General features: G+C 38.1%; 1 protein-coding gene across 1 annotated transcript in view; it reads right to left on the bottom strand.

Moving 5' to 3' along the window:
- The window catches only part of LOC134670582 (kinesin-like protein Klp68D), a 44989-nt gene extending 19937 nt beyond the window's left edge, over positions 1–25052 (bottom strand). Inside the window, exons 1-4 of the mRNA XM_063528383.1 lie at positions 24704–25052; positions 18635–18736; positions 16089–16214; positions 9125–9397 (exon numbers count right to left, since the gene is read on the bottom strand). Of these exons, the coding sequence (XP_063384453.1) occupies positions 9125–9397; positions 16089–16214; positions 18635–18736; positions 24704–24814 (612 nt within the window). The 5' untranslated portion in view covers positions 24815–25052. The remainder of the gene's footprint in view (positions 1–9124; positions 9398–16088; positions 16215–18634; positions 18737–24703) is intronic.
- Positions 25053–25200: the final 148 nt, after the last annotated feature.

The raw sequence follows: 25200 nt of genomic DNA, 5'->3' as shown, positions 1-25200 counted from the left end.
GCGTAATTTGGTGCATTAAGGGTTATTCCAAGATCTTTTTCTCAATGCAGCGTCTGTTAGTCAAATTGGCTCTAAAAGTAGTATAATTCTTGAATGGTCTAACGCGCTTATGTTTTGCCTTGGCAATTTAATGTAGTCTTCAGTAGCTGAGGTAACGAGCAATTTTTTGCACATTTGATTTGAGCGCAAGGTTAGACTTATTTTATTATTACCTTACCGTAACAATCAAATCAAAAATGTACTATTTGTATACAAACAGCTTTATTATGGGTTAATGAATCGATATGGATCTGCAAAGCGACCAGCAATAGCAAAGAAATATTAGTCTGGAGTCTGAGAGCTATACCGTGTGCCTACTAATACTTACTAATTAATTTGAAATATTGATATCTAAGGTAAAGTAGCATATTAACTATCTAAACAATGCGAGGCAGCCTAGCGGTGAACGAGAAAAAAACACCACACGGGATACGAATTCTAGAAGAATATCGTTTGGGGAATGTGCTCCCGGTGGACATTACTCAATCTTAGGATTGCATAATACGAGTATGTGATACATACAGCGCTTGCCCAAGTAGTTGACTAGGTATTATTCTAGCTACGGATACATAATTGTTTGTTAACCTAAAAACTGCGGCTAATCCATCGACATAACGACGAGGAATGAAGTTAAACGCAGGCTCATGTTTAATTCAACGCGACGTAATTATTGTAATGAATTTCGGGTAATTTACTTTCGATTCCGCCGCAGTCGCCATCGGGCTCCGGCTAGACGGGCGGGGGGTTGAACCCGCACTCCTTTTGTTCCAACGGGTTAACCGTAGGGTTGCCCGATACAAAGATATCTTGACAAACCTCATATCTTTAATATCGTGGCATTATAGTAGCCGAAGAAAAGTTGTCACGTTACATTATATTATATGTTTTGTCATAATTAATAAAAGTACTTGCATTCGAGTTTACAAGTGGCACTTCATATTCGATGCCTCTATGTAATGTTCGTCTGTAAATGTAGACTGTATTTCGAGTTGCAGACATTATTTTCAAGTGATAGATGACCTTGCTATTGAAATAGATTACATTTCAAGAATTGCGAGGGTTTTGTTGTCTAATTCCTATTTCATTTTGCTGAGATAGTGTGCTGTTTCTGAATTATTTATCAGAATGTTTAATCTGGTAGCCCTATTTCAGAATGAATAGCTATTGTTGAATGAGTAACTAGTACCAGGTAGAACTGTAATGGCCTTAGGTACTTGTTTGTATTTTGTATAAGCCTTTAATGGTTACGTGACTGCTAGGCTAGGAGTGCTAGGGCGCTACGATCACCTCGAACACTAAACAATGAAACAAACAAATGATAATTTCAGCGCACGTTTGTCCGTCTGCTATAAAATTACCATACCTTAAAAAATCTTTCGCTAATTATTAACACCCAACATAACATCAATTAATCACTAACATTTATCTAGAAAAATCTTTTACCTAATGGCCTACCTAGACAACCAGTACGTCATTTATCCAGATGAACCGTCGTCGGCAGAGTTAACCGATAAATCATAAACTAAACCTCATTAAAACTAATATAAGGTGGTCATCTCGTTAGTTAATTAACCTGTCTGTTTGTAAAGTGTGTCCATTGCACGTGCGCTATATCAGCTATTACAATGTACATATATGCCATTAGGGCGTCGTCGTTGGCTCTCTAAGTCTCTCTCTAAGTAATCGAAATTAAAATACCTATAAGTTTTCTGTTTTCGTGATCAAGAACGATACGATATAATCTTCATAAAGAAGGTCGACAAAACAAAGAATAGCCAAATGTTCGTAATGTAACGGTTGCACTAACAGCAATACTTTAACTGACCATCTGTGCGCCTTATGTCTTTGTGATAAAGTTTATTATTTGTCAATAAATAGTGTACACAATAATACAAACAAATTGCACGTTTGTAAATGGAAGGAAATGGGCATTGGTGAAGCCAAGCTGAACAAACAACGACACGCACTTGAAATATTTATTTACTTTCGTAAGGCAACACATGGAATTGTGCATTATTAATGCAGACTACCAGTCTAACAGCTGATCATCGTAATCTATATACATTCAAGGGTAAATGAAAACGGGTCACATTGTAGGGATATATATCCATGGTAAAATTGACTTATAAATCAAACGTAATTCCGTACGTAACGTAACTGACAATAGTTATCGGTGCAAGTATAGTGAACTCATTGATCAGCTGATGAAAGCACGTAGGCCTTGTAGTGACAATCAGCAAGCCATTGTTAGGATAGTTTTAATTTATTGTCGTGACGCTAACATTTTGGCACGTGGCCGAATTAGTTTATCTTGTTGAATGGAAGGAAGGCGAGGCGCCATACAAAACGCGTAGTAAGCTTTACTTGGTTACAAAGGCTCAAACCATAAAATAGACTTTCATAATATAAGCACATTGTATTATACCTAAATGAAAAATAAACGACCTTTATCTTTATATAGCCTGCCCTGCACCGTAACACAGAAGGTTATAGTTTCGAGCATCAAGATACCCGAAACGAAAGGTAACTTGACAATGTTGTTATAAAGCTGAAAATTGTCAGTGAAGTTTATGTTGGATTTATATTGATATTGTAAGCGTCCTGAGTCAATTTATTTTCTTCTTCCTATACACAAACATTAAAGAAACAGGAGAGCCGATGGTATCTAAGGCAAATTGGTAATCGATAACAGCTGATACCGATAAATTATGCAGAGATAACGCGGCCCTCAAACCAAACAAGTCTACGTCGATTAGACGTCGACAAAGAAAAACAACGTTTTATTATATGAACTGTATGAGATATCAATACTGCGGCGGAGTACCGAAGTTACCGTAGATATATATGATCAGAAACAAGAAAATCTAAGGCTTAAGCCGAAGAGGAAGAAACAGTAAATATGACACCATATGTGTGAATGTCACGCCCTCGCCAGACAAAAAAATGACTAAAATGAAGGACTTGGACTATTATATCTAGAACCAAAGGATACAAATCATTACCCATGAGATATCATACCTCGTACCGTCCGGTTCAATATGTACCTGAACTTGTGGTAGCAATAGTTATGGTTGTCACCTGATGATATACTAACTTATATGTTACTATAGGAATAAGAATGTATGTATTGCTATATTTGGCCGCTTTGACAGACGCTATCTAATTGATGCGGACTTATAGCACAGCAAATCGAAGCAGTTTAATCGCACAATCAACGCTGGTATCGATAGCAGCTGTTATCGATAAATTATGCAGCGATAAGGCGGCCCTGAAACTACAGTCCGAGCTGTTTGACGTAGGGTAGGGTAGGTGCATCGATAAAACAAAGACACTGCGTATTTAGTGCAATCAACCAATATCCGCAGTCAGGAGGTCATACGTTTCAGAATTATTATGAGTTCTGAAAGTTTGGGTAGATTCTAAATAAGCTTTAGTACCAAGTGTTTTTATATTTCAGATGCTAAAATAACATTTCTAATATTTCTATTGGCCGTATCACCATATTGCATATATTTTTTGCACAGCCATGTCTGTCCTTGTACGCACAACATAGCCAAAACAAGTGTTGTTCAGTTTGCGTGTAGGTAGGGCAGAGGCCGGACATGACAGCCATTCATGTAGGTACTCATTGACGGCCTTTGTCAAATAATGAGTCATTGGTCGCTACACAAATGAGGCAAAAAGCAAAACCTTGTGTTGTGTAGGTAAAATCCATTGCACTCTAACTACACACCTAATTAAAGAGCTAACTAAGGTATATGTAAGAATTAACAAATGCGGAAACCAAAATATTAGAGGGAAGGACACTGACTTCCGTAATAAACTAGATTATAATAATAATATGTTTATTGCTTTCATATTGGTGTTTATACAGATGTTCTTAACTAATAATGTTCCACAATATGACACCCTGTAAGGGTATTGCAATGTTATCTAACACATAAAACAATTATACAAGTTACAGAATACACAACAAATAGTAGTCGCAAAAAAATTGTTTATAGTATGTATATATATGCCTATTTATGGTATTTATTATCATCGAAAAATTCTTGTATAGAATAAAAACAATTACTTATTAAATAAGTTTTTAAGTGACCTACAAATTTCTCATATTTAAATTCTTCTGCTATTTCTTTAGGAAGATTGTTGAAAATTCTTATAGATATGCTATAGGGACTTTTATTACTCATTTGTAAATTACTGGCAGGAAGGGCAATCTTATTTTGATTTCTTAAGTTCAAGTTACTAGTATGACGGTCTTTAGTTTTCCTATATAGGTCGGGATGTTTTCGTACAAATTTGCATGTTTCTAAGATGTAAAGGGATGGTAAAGTTAAAATATTTAATTTTTTAAAGTAAGGTCTGCAACTTTCTTGATTTTTTATGTTACTTAATATTCTAATACACCTTTTTTGCAGTATGAACAAATCTATACTATTTGTGCTGTTACCCCATAATACAATCCCGTATTGGAGCCATGTCTGTGTAAATGCGTGATAAGCACTAAGAGCTGTTTTCAAGCCTGAAGTTTTTTTAATATTTCTGAGGGCATAAGCAAAGCATGATATTTTTAAACTAATTTTATCTATGTGTGTTTTCCAATTAATGTTTTCGTCAATATTTATACCGAGAAGATTACAGTTTTTTACGGGTAAAATTGGGTCGTTTAGGTAGGTAAAATTAACATCTAATGGATTCCGCTGATGGGGTCGGAATTGGATTAAATTTGTCTTTTTTAGATTTAGTTGTAGATTATGGTCGGTGAGCCATTGTATTACGGTATCAAGAGTACTATTTAATTTATGAGTTAGATCTTTGCTGTTTAAACAAGAGAATACAATAGAAATATCATCGGCGTATAAGAAACTTTTAGTATATTCGGTGTTTATTATTTTTGCCAGATCATTTATATAAATTAAGAAAAGGATGCAGCCTAAAACACTGCCCTGCGGAATAGAGCAAGTTATTTGTCTTTTTTGTGATAATATTTTATAAAGAGAGTTAGTTGCTTTATTAAAATAGTCTATTTCTACATATTGTATCCTATTTGTTAAGTATGACTTGAACCAGTCATGAGATAGCGGATTAAGGTGTATCACTACTAACCTAAAGTTAAGACCTGTAACTAACCCTTTTTCTGCAAATAAATATGAATCTGAATCTGAATCTGAGCTGTTCCACGGATTCCTATGTCATATAATTTATTTAGGAGAATATTATGTTGAACGCGGTCATAGGCTTTACTCATGTCAAGTAAAAGCCCGAATGCATATCTCTTACTATCAATAATATTAATAACATCATGCATAAATTTGTGAACAGTTAATACTGTACATCTTTTCTTCCTAAAGCCGAATTGACTATCATCTATTATCTCGTACTTATCACAAAAAGCTGACAGACGTTGAGCCATTACCATTTCAAAGATTTTTGAGATTGTCGGTAACAAAGCGATGGGCCGGTATTGGCCAGGGTCGGTCAAGTCTCCCGTTTTTGGAACTGGTTTAACAATTGCTATTTTCAAGGTATCAGGGAACTTTCCAGTTGAAAATGATTGATTTATTAAAAATGTCAATGGTACGGTCAATTCGCTGGCACATTTTTTTACTAGAGATGGGGGAATTTCGTCTATACCAAAGCTATGCTTATTTTTTAACTTTTTTATACATTGTTCAATTTCCGTGTGCGACACAGGTGATAGAAAAAGAGTATTGCAAGTGGGACTGAGTACCGGGCGACCACTTGCTTGTTTATTGTTCATGTTAAGCCCTATTGTAGAAAAATATTCATTGAACTTGTTTGCTACGGGTAGTGGTGCATCTGTTTGTATTCCGTCGATTTTAATCGAAATGTTTTTCATGTTTTTTAATTGTTGTTGGGGTTTTTTAGCCTGTTCTTTTATGATTTTCCACACGGTTTTGATTTTATTACTTGACATATTTATTCTTTTGTAGTTATACATTTTTTTAGCTACCGTGACAGTTTTCTTTAATATTTTTGAATACGTTTCTGAGAATTTAATTAATATTGGGTCATTTGTTTGATCAGTAATATTCTTCAATAATCTTTTGTGTAGGCAAGATATCTTAATTCCTGGTGTTAGCCATTTTCTTTTAGAGTTCACTTTAAATTTAATTTGCTTTTTTGGGATACATTGATTTAGCAACATATTTATTTTATTATTAAATTGATCATAATTTTCATTAACTGTAAAATATGGTGAGAGGATAGAGCACCAGTTAACCTGCTGTAATTCCGTTTTAAACGATTGAGTATTTTTCTCCGAAAACAAACGCTTAAATTGTATATATTCATTATGTTTACATCCAGTCTTTTGAATTGAATCAGGCACTATTAAAGAGACACCTTTATGGTCTGAGAAACCAAGTTCGTCAACATGTACTCTAAAGCCATCGGCATTAAAATTTGTAAATATGATATCTAAGCATTTAGCTGTATTTTTTGAGACTCTAGTTGGTTCATTTACGTATTGTTTATAGTTAAAGGTTAACATTAGGTTTATGAGGTTTTTCGCTAAATTAGACTTACTAAGAACGTCTATGTTTAGGTCCCCACCTATGACGACGTTTTTATTTTTATATTTTGTCTCTAATATATGTAAAAGTTGTTCCAATTTATGAAAAAATATGTCAGGGCTTCTCTCACTATTTGGCCAGTAAATAACGATTAATAATAAATTAGAGTTTGGTATTTCTATGCCGCAAGTTTCAAATATATATTCAACAGATAACTTATTAACATCTGCTACTTCGGTATATTCTATATCTTCCCGAACAAAGATACAAACTCCTCCAGCTTCGTAATTTGTTCTACAGAAGTAACTAGATAAATTATAACCCTCAAGGTGCAACAAATCAATCTTAGGCGTAGTTATCCATGTCTCAGATATACATAGTACGTGTAAATTAGGTTTTTCATCTATCATAGCTTCCACTAAATGTAACTTATTACTAATACTACACATATTCTGGAAAAGTACTTCTAAATTACTTAGTTTAGGGACGAAAATTATTTGAAACCGATTTTACAGGGGTTGGAGATCTACGGTCTGGATGCTGCACGCTCGGGCTTCGGGCGATGCTCTGTATGTTATCTTGTGTCGGCGTTGTTGCAGGTGCATGAAATGTGTTCGAATTATTTTGTTTCGACGGTGACTGCCTAGTTACTGTCTGCTCTGTAACATCTCGTCCATTAATAATAAGTCTATTGTTCCGTATCACAGCTTTCTGTCCGTTTTGTCTCGCTTCTTGGAGTCTTAGCCTTAATTTTTGTCTTAACTGTAGGATTAGTGAGAGATAAGAACTAGGTTTGTTTCTAGAGCTATATCTCTGCGATCAAATAATGAGAATCAGAACGTCTAGACGGCACGAACACGACTCGCCTCTGGTCTGGTCTAGACGGAGCGGGGTCGAAGGAACGGGTTATCACTTCATCTAAATGATTGGGCAGGAAAGGTTAAGGGCAGAAAAGGAATTTCTTTCTTCACAACAGTAGGTACTTACAGTTGAAGGCTTAAAAGACTTCCGTCAAAAAGTTTTGTGAATTCCGCCCACACACACAATCACGCGTAGTAATAGGTAACTATATAACATTAGGTACAATATTAAATTTAATGCACCTAGAAAACTAATTAGGCATCCACTCTAAAAATGAGGAGGGTTTACAATTCATCGGGATATTTTTTAAGTTCGGAAGCGTTTTAGATATGTAGTAGGTATGTATATATTTGGGTTTAAAAGAATTCCTAGTCCTACTAGTTGGTCTCATTATGAGAATCTCACGATGGGATCCTGAAGATACCAAGAGTAGCGAATGCATTAGGTCTAGAATGGCACCATTTAGTGAAGTGGAATTGTTAATGAAGACCATAAAACATGACTATTATGAGATGCATTATAGCTTGTAGGAATTCTAGGTAGCTAATGATTTTATGACACTTCGGTTTTTTGAAGTAATTTTCTGTTAACGTCGCTAAAGACAATACCTTGATTGACCACCTGTGGACCTTGTGTATTTGCAATAAGGCCAATTACAGATTTTCAGTAAACAATATGGACGATGGTACAAACAGCAACACTCCTAACTGTACATCGGTGGACCTTATTACCGATGTACAGTGAACAGTGTGGGCGATAGTACTAAGTTACAAATGTTACAATGTCTTGCAAGGAAACGCAAGCCCTCCTCCACCCCGCGGCCGTCTCCTGTTTGCACTCGCAGACTGCACAAACACAAAGCTGCACGTTGCGTCAATGTTGACTTGTCAAGAACAACGCTGGATAATATTTGCGTCTCGGAGTGTCATATTATCGTTAACAGCAACATAATGGCGTGAGGTAATGCTGAGATTTTATGTACATTTTGTTCAGGTACCTCGTAATGAGATATTGAGGATAAACGCTAGCAGAACTCATTGGTAGATGATGCATTAGGTGTATTACTTGAAGTTAGTTAAGGCTTAGGTTGGTTGGTGGTGCTGGGTTCAAATTCGAACCCCGATAATGATATTCATTTAATATTTACGCAAATGAGGACAAATACTTGCTGTATGCATTTAAGCAAGCCGAAGCCGAACTCATAATTTGAGTGTACCTACCTAAGTCATTATACCACAATTTATTTACTGTTTTCTCCAAAATTTGAATAAAAGCCATCTAGAGTCCGTCGTCGGGTCAACGCGACAGGGGTCGTGCGTATATTCTCCCTTCTATATTACAAATAATGAGCGGATAAGGGGAGAGGCCTGTGATTCAGGTGGACAAGTCGCATTATCGCCGTTCGTGTCAGGAATACTAAGCTAAAACCGGGCGTTTTAGCTTATGGCTCTTGGTTGTAAAATTATGCGAAATGATCCAAACCACTTTTAACAGTAAGATCGTAATTCCCAACTGATTCATGATAGTGGTGTGTTTCATTTGTTATAAACCTTAGATACGTACGTAGAAGCAGAACAGAAGATGTGTGAAATCCATTCCCACACTGGTCACAATCTACTGCCAAATGTTCGGGGATTACCCGCCCAAAGTGCTTTAAAAATGTTTGAAACTGTGTCTAAACTCACCTGTCCTCTAATAGTCAGTTTCTTGCAATCCTTAGACAGCAGATCCCTGACATCTTCTAGATACAGCTCGACATAGGAGCAGGACACAAGATGCGTCACATCCCGCGACGCACTGGTCTCGATGTGCTGCCATATGTGCCGGAAGGCGCGCGGTATGATGCCCTCGTCGTCGGCGGAGCCCTCCATGGTGTGCGTCTTGCCGGTGCCGGTCTGCCCGTACGCGAACACGCACCCGTTGAACCCGTCCAGCACGGACGCCACCAGGGGACGGACCTGGACAACACCACACATGTCAATGGAATACAATTGGCACTTCAAACTTACGGCCCGGTTCCAACTTTAAGATACGACAATTAATAGATCTAGAAAAGATATGTATTAGATGTGTCGGTGTCAAAAGTGACGTTTTTGTTTGAAGAAACGTCACATTTTGACACTGACATATCTAATCCATATCGTTTCTAGATCTATATTAACTGACGTATCTTAAAGTTGGAATCGGGCAGTTAGGATCCCGAAAATTAAAGATAAATAAGAGAATTGTTACCCATACATAATAAATACATTTGATGACAATTGAACGAGGAAAGAAAGTGAGGCATTGAGGAAAATTTGAAGTTAGTAAGTGTAAAAAATAGTGCTTACCTATCTAGATTACAAGTCGACTTACAGTCGATTACAGTATCGACATCTAATAAATAATTTGATAACGTCGGAGAAGATCAAACGGCAGGTGAATAGTGTTAATTTTATTGGTTTAGTTTAGTGACATTAATGTAATAATGTATATTGTATACGATCAAATTAACTAATGTGGCTACCGTAGCTTTGCAGTCGATAACATTCAGTTATTAATTTATTACACATCGCATAACCTACTAAATGTGCTAACAGCGTATAAATTCCTTTTCGAGATCTCCCTTGACAGTATTGCTAGATAATAATTTCACAGAGTGTCACATACATTGCCATAACACCATAGATAGTGTTTACGTTGGCAAAATGACGTAAGCTTAACAAGTGCATGGGGCCTTGACTCCATCAGATGTAACACCTTGCAATGGCTAGGTGTGGGCATGATATGTTTACTATTTCAAGAAAAACAAACAACGTTTTATAGTAGAAATACCTAAGATAGTTCGTATTTATTATAACAATACATAACAAAAGAATAATTTTATACCGCAGCCTCATCACCATCATACATACAATACAGCTACAGTAGGTACTCCGCTGCCCGCTGCGCACGCGTCTTGTAAATTGGTCATTGCTGTACTACAGTTGTTGTTTATTATATTGTGGCTGCAAGATGAGTAGACACTGACTTTTAAATATCAGAAATATTGCCTTGACCAAGGATATTAAGATGTTAATTAACTGTTGTAGAATACTGAAATTAAACTAGCAGCAGAATGAGATAGCTGCAGACAATCTGAGGACAAGACAGCAGGGCGGTTGGACAGATGGGGGCAATCGAAATGTCATATAATAAGTAACAGATGTCGGATTTCAGGGGGCAAAATTTAATGAGTAGCTAGAGCCAGCGAGTTCTTCACTGGATAAACTCAGCTGTCGATGCTTTTCACATAGTTATACAATCTCTTCAAGTTTATGTTTATAGGTAATTTCATATTATTTTGAAGTGTGTGTGATATAAAAACAAGATTTATGATTTAGATTTAAGATTTAGCAGTTGTTTCGTTCTTCGCGTTAACTCTTTGAAGTCAGAACGGTAGCCAAATAAATTAGTCAATTAAGTAATGTATAAGCCTCGCTTGGCTTTCTAGACGTTCGTGCCCCGAGGTCAGACGTCTAGCGCCTTATCGTGACGTATTCGTGACGTATGGCTTAATAAAATTTATACACCCTCGAACGCTATTAATAATTTTATTTACATTTATTTTACAACATACAGAAACATAATTATGAAGTAAATGCGTCGTCAGCGTGGCATGATGATGATTGATAATAAATACCCTATATCCTGTCCCGGGCCTCTAACTACCTCCAGAGCCTTTTTTTGTGCATTTATATTATTTATATATTGATTTTTCCGTTATTTAAAAACTATACTATTCTGCTAAATTAATAAAGGGGCTAACAGTTTAGACTGCCTAACACTCATCCCTAACAATGGCTACTTAAGTGTCGTCATTGAGCAACATCGAATACCTAATAGATATAGGTACGGCGCGGCGGGGAAGTTTCCATGGGCTTTTATAACAAGTCCCACCCCCACCCCACCCCACCCCATCCCACTAACTTTACTGCAAAGTAATTAAAAGCCTTCGGCGGCGACATGGAGTCCGACAAGTCTGCTGCGTGGGATGACTTGAGACTACTGTCCTGCGGACCAAACAACTGAAACAAACAGTGACCGTCGATATTGATTTACCAGTCGGTAATAAATACATTTCAAGTCCAACCCCACTAATTTCAACGTTAAGAAAAGCTATCGGCGCCGACATCGTTTTTTATGTGGAAACTAACTTAACTCTGCACTTTCCTGTACACTCGCAACACCAGAGAGGTGCGTTGCCGGCCTTTGAGATGGGAGTACGCTCCTTTCTTAGTTTGAAGGGGGTAATGTACCGTACATATACCGCGGACAATTCATTCAATATTCCACAGTCTGGCTGTGCGACGCAGGAAATTTCTGGAGAAACGCACAGTTGAGGACATTGGTGAAGATGGAAATCAATTAGACAAGATCGTCGATTCAGACAAGGCTGCACCTAGTGCACATGCCTTCCGGGATGAAAACTAAAACAAAAGACGCCTGTCCTGTTACACCTGACCACACAACCAATGACCGTCGATATTGATTTACTGGGTCTCTTCGCTGGTTGGCTTTACTCGAGTATGATAACAAAAGATAGGTACGCTATTGTCTGATGATACGGGCTTGTTTGTATCAGTATCCGGTTGATTTCTACATTTTACTTCGTTATTGTCTTGTCGTTCAAAACCATAAAGATATCACAATATCACCGAAACGTTCTTAGATAAGACTGATTTAATTAGGGCTCGCGGTCGTGTCCGGGTTTCGTGTACACGTGTTCGATACTCGTTTCCGAACTACACGTACACGGTTTTCTGACCCGTTCTGCACGTGTAGTCGGGTACACGTGTAATTAAGATCCGTGTATCCGGGTATCCGTGTACCAGTGTACACGGCGACACGGACCTTAAATACACGCAGGCCTAACCTGTCCTTGGCGTGTAGCGGAGATTGAAGTAATGTATAAAGTTATAAATAAAACAAAGGTTCAGGTTCAGGAGCTCCGATTGTTTAGCAGTTTTATTTTATCGGATGTTCAATGTGATTGATATGTGTTGTACCAATTTAATTGATTTTCACCTCAGCAGCTCGAACAAGGGTACTTTGCTACTTAATAAAACCGGGCAAGTGCGAGTCGGACTCGCGCACGAAGGGTTCCGTGCCATAATGCAAAAAAAGGCAAAAAAACGGTCAGTATCCAAGTACTGACCCCGCCCGACGTTGCTTAACTTCGGTCAAAAATCACGTTTGTTGTATGGGAGCCCCACTTAAATCTTTATTTTATTCTGTGTTTAGTATTTGTTATAGCGGCAACAGAAATACATCATCTGTGAAAATTTCAACTGTCTAGCTATCACGGTTCGTGAGATACAGCCTGGTGACAGACGGACGGACGGACGGACGGACGGACAGCAGAGTCTTAATAATAGGGTCCCGTTTTATCCTTTGGATACGGAACCCTAAAAACAGCGAACAAAATTCGATTTTGCTAAAGGAAAATATAACATATTCCGTTCGTTGTAGTTTCAGTAAGCATAACTATCTACTTTTTTATTAGATAATCATTTAAGTTTACTTTAATTATTAAAAAACTACATCAATGAAGAAAATTAAATACATATCAATGAGGTCAACGGTTACTAAGATATTGTTAATTTTAATCTTATGATTATTAAAACAAAGTGCACTTACCTACCTATTATTGACATCACCAATCAATCCAGTAAAACTGCAAAGTAGGTAATGAATCTTCCTAACCTCCCACATATTCAATCGTATGTCTTCATAGCACGAATCTCCCCTACACGAGAGTGAAGGGTCGAACCGGCGGGTAAATAAGATCCGTTATTTCGTGTATCCGTGTACCCGTGTACACGGGTACCCGTGTAAACGTTTCCGAATCCGGGCGGGTTCGTGTAGTTCGGGTTCTTAAGCCCGGCGGGCTTAAGAACACGGGTACCCGTGTCAGCGTGTAACACGTGTATCGGGAGCTCTAGATTTAATCTATCTGATCTAAACACTGAATAGTTTTTGAACTTTTTTTCATGGAGCGGTCCAGGATTTTTGCTTTAATTTACAGGAGGTTGAAAAACACTGAGTTAGATAAAGTATCATTAAGCTACCATTGTTCTCGACTTGAATAGAACAAAGTGAGGGAGTGTCATTATAAACGTCATATTTTCGTAGAAATTTGATATTAACGATGGCATTTTTACACATTTTGTAATTGCAAATTCCACGCAGAGATAGCTTGGTCTGAATTTAGACTAGACAGTTCAGTTTTTAAGGTTCCGTACCCAAAGGGTAAAACGGGACCCTATTACTAAGACTTCGCTGTCCGTCCGTCCGTCCGTCCGTCCGTCTGTCACCAGGCTGTATCTCACGAACCGTGATAGCTAGACAGTTGAAATTTTCACAGATGATGTATTTCTGTTGCCGCTATAACAACAAATACTAAAAACAGAATAAAATAAAGATTTAAATGGGGCTCCCATACAACAAACGTGATTTTTGACCAAAGTTAAGCAACGTCGGGAGTGGTCAGTACTTGGATGGGTGACCTTTTTTTTTTGCTTGTTTTGTTTTTTTTTTTGCATTATGGTACGGAACCCTTCGTGCGCGAGTCCGACTCGCACTTGCCCGGTTTTTTTATTTTATATTTCTGTTGGTGTCACGCAGCTTGCGCGCGTCATGTGCCAAGATTCACGACAAGGAGCATATACTCGGACAAGAAAATGATTAGTGCAATTGTGACTTTCATTATTTAAATAGCTAGTTTCGAGGAATTTATACAGTAGAAAGTAACCGCCAAATTTATAAAGTGAGTAGTGAGTTTCGCGTGCGAGACTCAATCAAATAAATGCTCTCGTTGGTCGCGAGCGCGGGTGAGTAAAGTGGATATACTCGTAGTGCGATCGCTCAGCGGCCGCAATGTCTCTATTTCAGCTTAGGTCAAATAATTTCGTATATCTGACCGGCTGTACTTTACAGGTGGTATAATTTCTCAACAGATTCTAGTGAAATTTAGTGATCAGGATTTTTTTGTCTATTCAGTATTTGATCTTTTTAGTGTTCCGTACAAAACTTTGTTTACGGAACACTTATGGAATCACTTATCGGTCTTGTTTCAAAATGGCATAGCCATGCCCGTCATGGAGGTGCGCTGATGTGCGCTAACCGCTAGCTCTACAGCTTACATAGCCACTATAGTACCTATTCTTTCTCTTATTACTGGCCGGTTCACGTGAGAGCTCGGCGGGCGATCGGAATTTCGCCGCTGAAATAGCCAGCGTATGCGCAGATTTCAGCAAAAAACTGCAGTGACGAATGCTGCCGGGGTGCCGCGCTGAGTGGACACAGTGAAATGAGTATTGTATTTTATACCTCACCACAGATACAGCTGATACCAAAGATAAAATCAACTTAAAAGAACAATTGTAGATACTTAAGTAGTATAAATGGTTTATTTAAGTAGGTATCTACCAGAAAATATCTGCGATATAACCATAAGTGTAGTTAACAAGCCACGGATAATGTCATTTGTCAATGTAACTTGCTTTGCGAAGTTTGCCTGAACAATGAAGGGCTCTTGTACAACATACTCGCTAAAAGCAAGTATTATGTCCGTTTATGTAATTAAATATGTGTACAAAACGCGAGAGTTTAAAGTAAATATTATGCTACTCGCAAATCTTCGTAATAACTCCACTCACCAAATGTTAAAAAAAAAACTGGGAAAAATGTCTTGTATTCTTTAACTCCGTCACTTGAGAACCGTTTGCCAATAAAAAGTGGTACGTTTTCATGGATGATCTAACCGCCGCGCCGCCTCCTCTATTCAATCAGCTAGCCGAGGCCCGTTACTTTGTGATTGAAAACATCTACGTGCTCTGGTAAATGAATTCCGAATTGACACCTATTTATCCAGAAATCAGTAGATAGAGTTAACTGCATAATACATAATTTCGAGTGCGTAGGTATTAGACTAAGTATTACTTATATATGTATTAGAAAAATATCAGCCTCTAGGGCCTTTGCCAGAGTCAGTCATTACTTCTAAAAATTTTAAATTATGTAATAGATATCTTAAACCCAGCAAAGTCCGTAATGTTTTGATTTCCAATTTAAAGGTTATTAAATATGCAGCTACAATACAAGTTAAATCAACAGTCTGTTTCCCACGCCCAGCTATTTATATCTCACCCACTTTACACTATCGATTTTATACACGAATAAAATATGTACATCTGATTTACTCCGATATTTCTATCAACACTGTAGAGGTAGAGCATATTTTATGCAACAATATTTTTAATCACAATGTTAGAGGTTGAAAGAGAAACAATACTCGTAATGTGTGCGAGTTATGCGACTGCGCACCTTTTGAATTTATGCAAGCAAATTTTCCAAAACCTTAAGAAGCCATCACCCTACACTAGCGTCTTCAAAGCGTCGGCGTCTAGTCAGCGCTATGGAAAATGGCGTCGCTACGCAGTTGCGCCAACGTTGCGTCGAGCAGCAGCCATAGATTTGCTACAAGACGCCGACGCTCGGGGGTGGGGTGTCTCTCCACTTGCGCCACTTGCGCGTTCCAAGGTTAGCCAACTAACTCGGAGTTAACCGTTTATACGGGTGGCTAATCCTAGAACGCGCAAGCAGCTCTAAGTAATAAAGGGTCCTTACCATTTCATCGTAGATGGTCTGCGTGTCAGCGTTTGCGTCGTAGACGGCATCGTATGTGAACAGCTTGTCCTGGCCCTTGGGGTTGAGCACTTGCACGGCGCCCCGCTCCGGCCACACTTGCACCACCTGCACACCGATAATACGTTACACACTGTTGGTCATCGATATTTGAAAGGTCTCACAGAGAATGTGAAACCAGGGGTGGCGGAAACCATGACCCGTGCTTACTAATATTTGGAGCTCAAAAACCTTAAATGAAGTTAATTTCTTCGAAAAGCTAAATTAAGTATAGGTACCTACAGTATTGCAGGTTTAGAACTATCTCAGGATGACACCGATTACAAGTCCAGATGTATTCTAACTATTCTAAGTATAACCGAAATTCTACTAACAATATGTGCTCAGTATGAAAAGCAATCATCAAGGTGAAACGTTGGGGTTAAAGCAAAATCTATTGTAACTATTTTGCAACAGATAAGTAATACTCGTAATTTTGTTTCGGTGGGTTTCAATATTGTAATATCAGAATTATTTAAATAATAAACTTCCTTCACCTAATTAGTAGATTATTATTACTAATCTTAACGAATCAACCTTCCTTCACCATCCGTCTGTCAATCGGCGGATTCATGTGATTAGTTTAAGTTAAGGTACTATTCGGATTCAGATTGTACCAGCGTCACTGCTGCAGTATTGCGCCGTGACATTGCTGCGGATTGCAATGCTGTCGCAAATGTCGGAAATCCGGGCAGCAACATCGAGTTTCATTTTGCAGCAACAATTAAGGCATTGGGCAGTAATGTCTCGATGCTGCCGCACTGGTGGGGTCTGAGTCTGAACGAAGTAACTTAAGGATAAGTAAGGAATATGGGATGCGGACGGTGAATTAAACTTATAGATCAAGTGAATGATTGCATATTTGTCTTGAAGTACACCGCATGCGTACAGCGCAACGCAGCTGTAGCAGCAACGGCAAAGCAGCATTTCATTATGCAGTAAGCAACGTTTCAGAAATATAATTACACGCTTCTGACGATAACAATAAGGTCGTGTACCTATAGTATTTTATGCAACCGTTGTTTAAGAGAGGTCAAAAAAGGCGAGTGGCGTGAGTAACAATTTGAGGCGAAGCCACGAGTATTTTTTGACGCAGTTAAACAACTTTGAAATAAAATTATAAATTTAACGAATATTTTTCATTCAAGAAATAGCAAAGAATGAAGGGTACGGTACGGGCGAGAAAAGAATGAATGAAATAAAAAAAACATGTCTATGGTTCACTCATCTGTTAAAGATGACAATTAAAATTAGGTTGGCAACAATGTATTACATACAATATTTTTTAAGTGGTGATTACACGAAGTACTTATCGTAAAAGTGCCAAAAAGTACTGCGTGTATGCACAAATACTTTTTTTGGCAATAGACTAAAGACTTGTCTTGACAACTATTAGATAGGGATTTAAAGGTATGTGCACAACCCTTTAAATGACAAATAAAAGTACGGGAGTAGAAAAAAATATATTTGAAACATTATCTTGTAAAGGTGTGTGTGAACTCGACCACACTACAGGGAGCAGGAGCCACCCTGCACTGCATCACGCATGCGGTGTGGTCTAGTCTCTAGTGCTTCGTGATATACTCTCACCGCCAGAGTTTACTATTATAGTCCTAATTACTCATCGCTAGTTATAATAGTTAATTACGATTGTATAACTAATGGCTTTAACCATTAACCTCCCACGTGTTACGAGCGAGTACCAATTATAAATACATTAGTGAGTCACTGACGTTACACACGGTCTCCCTGGTGACACTATGTTTATGTTACTCGTTTATCGCTCGATAAAGACGTGATAAAGCGTTTGACAAGAAGGGTGATTGGTAAGGTGAAAAGGTGAAAGGTAAGTGTTTCAGGGCTACATTTTTACATGGATTATGAGTTCTTCAAGTAGGGTTTCCTCAAATCATTCGATTAGAAAAGCGGACGATGACACTCACCATCAGCATAAGTGATTGTGTAATTCGAGTACCTACATGAATTACACAAAAATAATTTTAACTAATTTCAGTGCTCTTAGAAATGAAGCTGAGAATATATCAGAAACACGATAAATCATGTCTTTATCACGCTATAAACGCCTGTCTCCGGCCATGATAGGTATTAGTGATGGAGCTTGACACCGAATGAGTAAAGGACCAGGACCGGTCTCTGTGGATCAATCCTACACCTTACAATTAACATTTGTTACTGCGAGAGCTGAGCGGTAAAGCCCGATAAGTATAGATATATTATATTTTTTGCATTCAAACAAAAACTCCAAACATGTCACATATGGTTCCGATTTCAAAAGCAATTGCTTGACCGCTCAACTCTCGAATTTGTCAGTGACCTTGAAACCGTGTCAGTGAGTGACCATAGGTTAAAAAACCTTGTGGACAAATATTAACTACATGCACCTTACACCGTTACTGTTTTTCTTAAATCATAATTAGTCAGTAATGGATTTCCTTGAGACCGCATTAGTGAGTGACCATTGGTCAAACCTGCAGGGGTAGGTCAGCCTCTTGGAACTGATCTCCAGTTCCTTTCGTCGAGAGACGCTCGTACCATTTTTGATCAGTCGGCCTGACTCGCCGTTTCTTCACCTATAGGGCACCAATTGTGGAAAAATACAGATCTGAATTACATTACTCAAACAATGCATAAAGATAGAGTCAAGTGTAAAAATATGGGTGCACTCATCATACTCAAAAATATGTCCCATAGTTCTTATGTCAGCGAATTAAGAACCATGGGACATAATTTTGAGTTAGTTGTATGTATCCATATTCTTGCATTTGACTGTACAAGCATAGTTTCGTTGTATTTAAATTATATGCATGTTTCACAAAATAAACAAATAAATAAATATATAAATAAAAGCCTTTTATTCTCATAAATATTACACATTTTGGGTGGTTTTACACATCATATATTAAAGGTGAGGTACCCATTTTTGGGCAAAGGCCTCCTCCAAGCCCTTCCAATGATCTCTGTCTTTTGCTTGTCGATAAATATTTACGCATAAATATTTATATTTATTTAATATTTATTTAGTTACAAGAAGAGAATAAGAGCCTGGTCTGCATTCAACTGCATTCTATTACTGTGACTATTATATTATGCATTTTGCAATAACATTCATTATTTTATTGTCTATCTACATCTACATCGTCATACAGGCGTGAAACCAGGTTAGATTCCCGGCCTGACAAATGAGAGAATTAAAAATACGTAGCGTGCATTCCACACCTGAGTCAGTTTTTATAATAGACTGCCAACTGAAAATAGATGGACCGCAATATGAGTACAATATAACATAAGTAATCGAATTTAAGCTGCACATAACATACATATACATACATATTAAAACATAACTATTTGTAACCGGGCCTACCTTTACATATTTAGCCAAGAGATCTATCTTCAAATGTGCGCGCGGATATAAGTCGGACTATTGACAATAATTACTTAAATTATCATATGTGTGGTGGCGGTTTGAAATAGTGATGTCTATACCCCAACATTTGCAAAGACTTTTCATCGGGTAGTTAAGTTATACACAAATCTATGCTTTGTCTTTTTGCTGGGGCATCAGTTATCTGCGACCGCGACCAATGAAATCTGCGTTGAAAAGTCGGAAATAAAGGACAAAATGAATTCAGTTATACCCAGAGGTATTGACTGATTTTACTTTTGAAGTTGTTAATTAAATTCTTTTAGTTGTGATAATGATAATAACATCATAGACTATCATATTAATAAATATGTTAACTTTTTTGGCGATTTTGTTCCTATTTATTTAATTTCCTGTAGCGTAACGAATATTGTACGCTTGTGCGTTATGTTATGACAGTGTTTTACACGGCGTTATCACCGGAAAGATCTCACTGCACGCATCGCCTGCGGTGCGTTCATTGCGTTTTGTGAACTTGGCTATTTACAAAACTCTTCAGGGCTATATTTGGCTGACCACTGTAACCAACGAACTACAATAACTATAGCCGGCCATGGAGGACAATACTGCTGTGGCCTGGTGTGTTGCATTATGAACATCGAACCGTCGCACGCGCCGCCCGCGTATGCAAATGCGGCGTTAATCATATTCAAATAACTGACGAACTGCAATCTTATCGCTCTACGGGTTAGCATAATGGGTTTATTAGACACAGCCTACAGTTTAGCTTTACAGGTTTACACTTAAACGCGACGATAAATGTTGACTCTAGATTACCTGCAAGCAGAGACTTATTTTAAATTGTATGGGCTTGCATTTAGGACTCCCTATTATGCACCCTTAAGATGTACAGCCAGGATCAAAAGTAACGAATCAGACTACGCGTCAAAAGTATCTAACATTCTCTAATAGCTAAACAAAAAGATAATAGGTACATATGTCTACGTCCCTGTGTGCAGAAGAATTTGACTGTAACAGGTACTTTAGAACGTAGAAATATCTCTATTTGGAAAATAATTCCATGATGGCAGATAGGTAGGTGCTTTTGGAGAGCTAATTACTTCTTGTTTTGTTGGAACGCCTTAAAACGACGGGATAGCTCAATTTGGTGAAAAGAAACTTTTTAAACTACTACGGGCAAATAAAAGGTAGTATCTAATAGTAGTATTTAACTTTTGGCATAGATATCAGACAGGTAGCATCATAGCATGCGATGCGGGTATACGCGGAGCGCGCAAACCTCTGTTTGGCTTCCGAGCAACAGCTGGCAACGCCTTATTGAGTTATTGCCATGGCAATGTCTTTAACAAAGTTTCCCGTCGATACTACGATACGATACGATTCAATGTAGGCTTGACATGAAACCAACTTTGTGGATAATAAGGTTATCAGGCTGAGCCGAGTTCAAGCTACATATAACCCAATTGCAAATTGAAAAGCTTTTACATATTGAGTTTAAGGAAATACGGGCTATGGTGCTGATCATTACGAAGTCTACACAGGTATTAAGTACATATGATTATGTACTTTTAATTCCTTTTCATGCGTTTTATAATAAGGTTGCTATATAGCGCTATATAACCATAACGTAACGTAACCAAAATGAGGTCAATTCGATTTAGCCTTTATAGCCCAGGTTACTTTTAACAAAGGCAGTACTTTAAACGACTTGCAAAAATGGGGGCAATTCGACAAAACCCTTAGAAGTCCATTATTGTGATTCTCCGGTCTACTTACAATATTCACATTTTATCTTTGTATGACTGTATGTGTACCTTTAGGTATAACATGTTCTTTTTGTCTTTTGAACATGAAGTGTTTGAATTTGTCACCATGTTGTGACAAGTTAACCCACAACAGCGATGGCCTCGGTCTCACATGAGATGAAGAATTTGATTTATTTCCCGCACATGTGCAGCGAGAAGGCCGGCCGGTCGGATGATCTATGCCTAAATACGGCGCGTTGTGGACATTACCACCATCCGCGGCTAATTGCCAGCTCATAAATCTTATTGCAATCAGATAAGGTCGACCTATGGTCAGTCAAGAGTGTAGCTCTTAGTACATACCTACTCACCTACTTACGAGAAATATTCTTAAACAGATATACAGCAGCTATAAGTTCTTAACTACTTAGTATAACTTGGGCTATAGGTCCTGACAAAGTTCAGAGTAACATTAGTCTGTACTCTGTACATTGCCATAGATTTTGTCAATTGGTCAGTTCTTTTGTTTCGACGATCCTGGGTGGCATAATCATACGATTACAAATGAGGGATTTACGCTTGTATGTTTTCGATGATATCTTCGCATTATCAACAATGGAATCGATTGTATCCGCGATTAAGTATCAACAGCGCAGTGGGTAGATTTGTATTGTCTTAATCTTTAATTATTCACGTTGTATTTAGTTGATGGGCGGTACCATAGACATAGATATTGTTTTTAAAATTATAGCTTTATTACAATGATATAAAGTTTATCTATATCTTATACGTCTGCGATACAATGTATATGTATAATTCATGGATCGTATGAGCGTTCGGTACCTATACAAATACCTGTCAAAACTGATGGACGTTTTAAACTTATTACGCGTAGAAAACAGTGACGTTAATCCTACCATAAATGGATCGACAGTGGGTAGACACCCTGTATGAGTGTGTAGTTTAAATTTAAACAAGGGATTTTGAGATGACTTATGTTATTATGTTATGAATAACATGTCTTATCGTACTCTGTCCAAGGTAGTTTTATCTTAAGACGGGTGAATCATAGTAGCGGGATGAGTATAATTCAGCTGTCTGTACCTGTAGTGTAGTACAATCCTAGGGACCATCCATGGTTTTGTCCCGTACAAACGCGAATTTCCTGATGATTTGCAGGTACAAGAGTTTCCTTTTCGATGACATATGGTCAACAATAGGCACAGAAAAATAATCGCCTGCTTTAAATAGGTACCGAAAAAAAAGTCGTAACACAAGTAAAATGAGTTTGTACGAGACAGCCCGTAGAATGCTCCCTAGTTAGAACAGGAACCCGCCAAAGACAGGAGGATGCTCAAGCAGGTGATCCCGTGTGTAATAGGCAAAACCGGTAGGCAATAGGAATCCCGTTCCAAGTCTCACGTCAGCTAACTTTACCTCGCGACTTCTTCTGAAATATGTCGATCACAACGTGTAGGTATGTGAACGTTTCCGATACGCTTTTATTGAGCGATGAAGCAGCTATTCATTTAAGTACTTATAGCCAATCCGTTTAGTTTTTGTGATTTGCGATATTACGTCTGTTTCTTTCTTTATTCTATGCTTTAGCGCAAAACAAGATTTTAAGACGAAACAGGAGCTGAGTTTTAAATATTTTAGGTAAATATACCCGTCTCGCTAACGGAAGCGGCACCTAAAAGTAGTGCGATAAGGACAAGGCGAAAAATCCTGCGTAAAAATCTCAAAAATCGAAGTTTCGTACTCCTCTGTTTCCTCCTCCAAAACTTAACCAATCGTAACCAAATTTGGAAATCTAAATGATTATGAAATTATCTGTGTCGGACCGTTTTGTTTTTTTGGCTTATTGATATCAGTTTTGAATGCCACGCCTCTCGTTGCGGCATAGTCAATTAGGCCATTTTGGCCATTTTTGAAGGGCTCTAGCGCCTTAAAAAACAAAAATATCAAAAAAAGCTAAACGGTCTGACACAGATATTGACAATATTAATCTGTGTTGAAAAAATCATTGCTCTAGCTTCAAAAACCACGGAGGAAAACGAGGAGTACGTTTGTATGGAGAAATGACCACTCCTGTTGGCTCTTAATAAAAGTGAGGTGTCATTAAGCTACTTTTAAATCTTTCATCAAAGTCTCGAGTGTTTCGAGGCTACGATACAAAAATGCCCGGCTATTTCGGAAGTAGGTAAACCCCTCTCGTAGTCTAGTAAAAGAGACTAAATTTGTGTATCAATCCAAGGTTATTCGGAGGGTGTTACCCAGGTTGTAGGCGAACAGGAATAGGTACTTAACTTACCTACTTGTAATTTCAAATATAGTCATTCAGGAAGTTTCCAATAAGTATGCAAAGTAAAGGAAGTAGCCACATAACGTAACTAACTGCTTTATTTACTTAAACTATTCGTATGTAAAGCTGCTATTCACGGGCACCAGCCGTCGTACCCATTCAGGGACCAGTGAACCCTCTATGAGGAAGTGCTTACATTATAGAAATTAGTACAGTCAGTAGGTAGCATATGATCTGCACACATTTTTCGTCAATAAGAGCACGTCATTAGCTACTGTTTCTGCTGACTAATCATCGGTTCTATCGTACAGTACTTACAGACTACAGACCTGCTAGATTGAGGCACCGGCTCGCCTGTTTTTAGACATTTGAGCAGAGTTGTAAAGGAAATATGTACCTAGGCCAAATTAGCCCTGGCTTGAATATACGCGCCGCCACTGTAAGATACCTTAACTACTTAAGGACTAAAATGTTTATTTCTCAAAAAGTATAGGTACTCTAACGTCTCTAACCAATAGGTGCCTTCTGCTGTTGCACGACTCCATTAGGGACCATGAGTAAATACTAGAACTTAAACCTAGTTTAAAACTAAAATACTAGCTGCTAACAGTTTTCACTTTCTAAGAAAGGTGAAGGACACAAAGTCATGGCCACTCTTAGTTTTAATTTTACCCAATTTCTAAACGGGTCAAGGGCGATCGATTCAGCCACTAATCAGCAGTTAGCTGAATAATTTATTGTGAGGGCCATTGTGTTGGGAAATAAGGAGTCTGTTAGTAGGTATAATATTGTACTCGTTTGCATAGGCGTGAATTTGCAAGGAACGTCGTTGCGGCCCACACTGAGCAAAACGGACCATAGGGCATTGCACGATCATACCATTTTGAATTAAGAATCCTATGGTCCCTAACAGCTGGTCGCATTCACATATCGCGCAACCTTCCGAATTTCCGAACCGGGAATCGGAAACTACGCTCGGCACGCATCAAAGCGTGAACTTCAACAAACATAAACACGATCGCGTGCCTTTGGAGAACATTGCAATGATAACTCGCATTGTTTGAGTGTGCGCAAGTCATAAACAAAGTCCTCGGACTTTCCTCACCTCATCGTGGCCCTCATTCTTCTCGCGGTCGGACAGCGGCCGGCACCGCACCACCACCTTCACACACTCGTTTAGAGCCGTCCTCGGCCGCGCTGACGCGGACTTCTCCATCGCACCCTCGCAACAAAGCGACGCAGTCACCGGTATCGATCCATCCAGGGTGTACCCCACATCACCTGTTTCTGCCACTACACATAAACTGATCACGATTTTTGTACAAAGTAAAATAAATTAACACGTAATAAAAAAAGAACAGGTTAATAAATAATTAGAAACGTAATAAAAATAAAATTATCGTAAATTTATATCGGGAAAAATTGCACTATACCGCCACCAGCGGCTTTTATCAATCAACTGATTTCCTTCTTTCAAGTTCAAGACGTAAGGCGAATGTTGCTATAAGAAAATCTAAACTGCCTGTATTTGCAACATAATTTTATATCGATAAATCGGTATCTTTATATATTAAAAAATTAAGTACTGCAACAACGATAAAG

This window comes from Cydia fagiglandana, chromosome 14, assembly GCF_963556715.1.
Source record: "Cydia fagiglandana chromosome 14, ilCydFagi1.1, whole genome shotgun sequence".
NCBI classification, from domain to species: Eukaryota; Metazoa; Arthropoda; class Insecta; order Lepidoptera; family Tortricidae; genus Cydia; species Cydia fagiglandana.
Note: the sequence above shows the minus strand (reverse complement) of the source record. Positions and strands in the feature narration are given on the sequence as shown.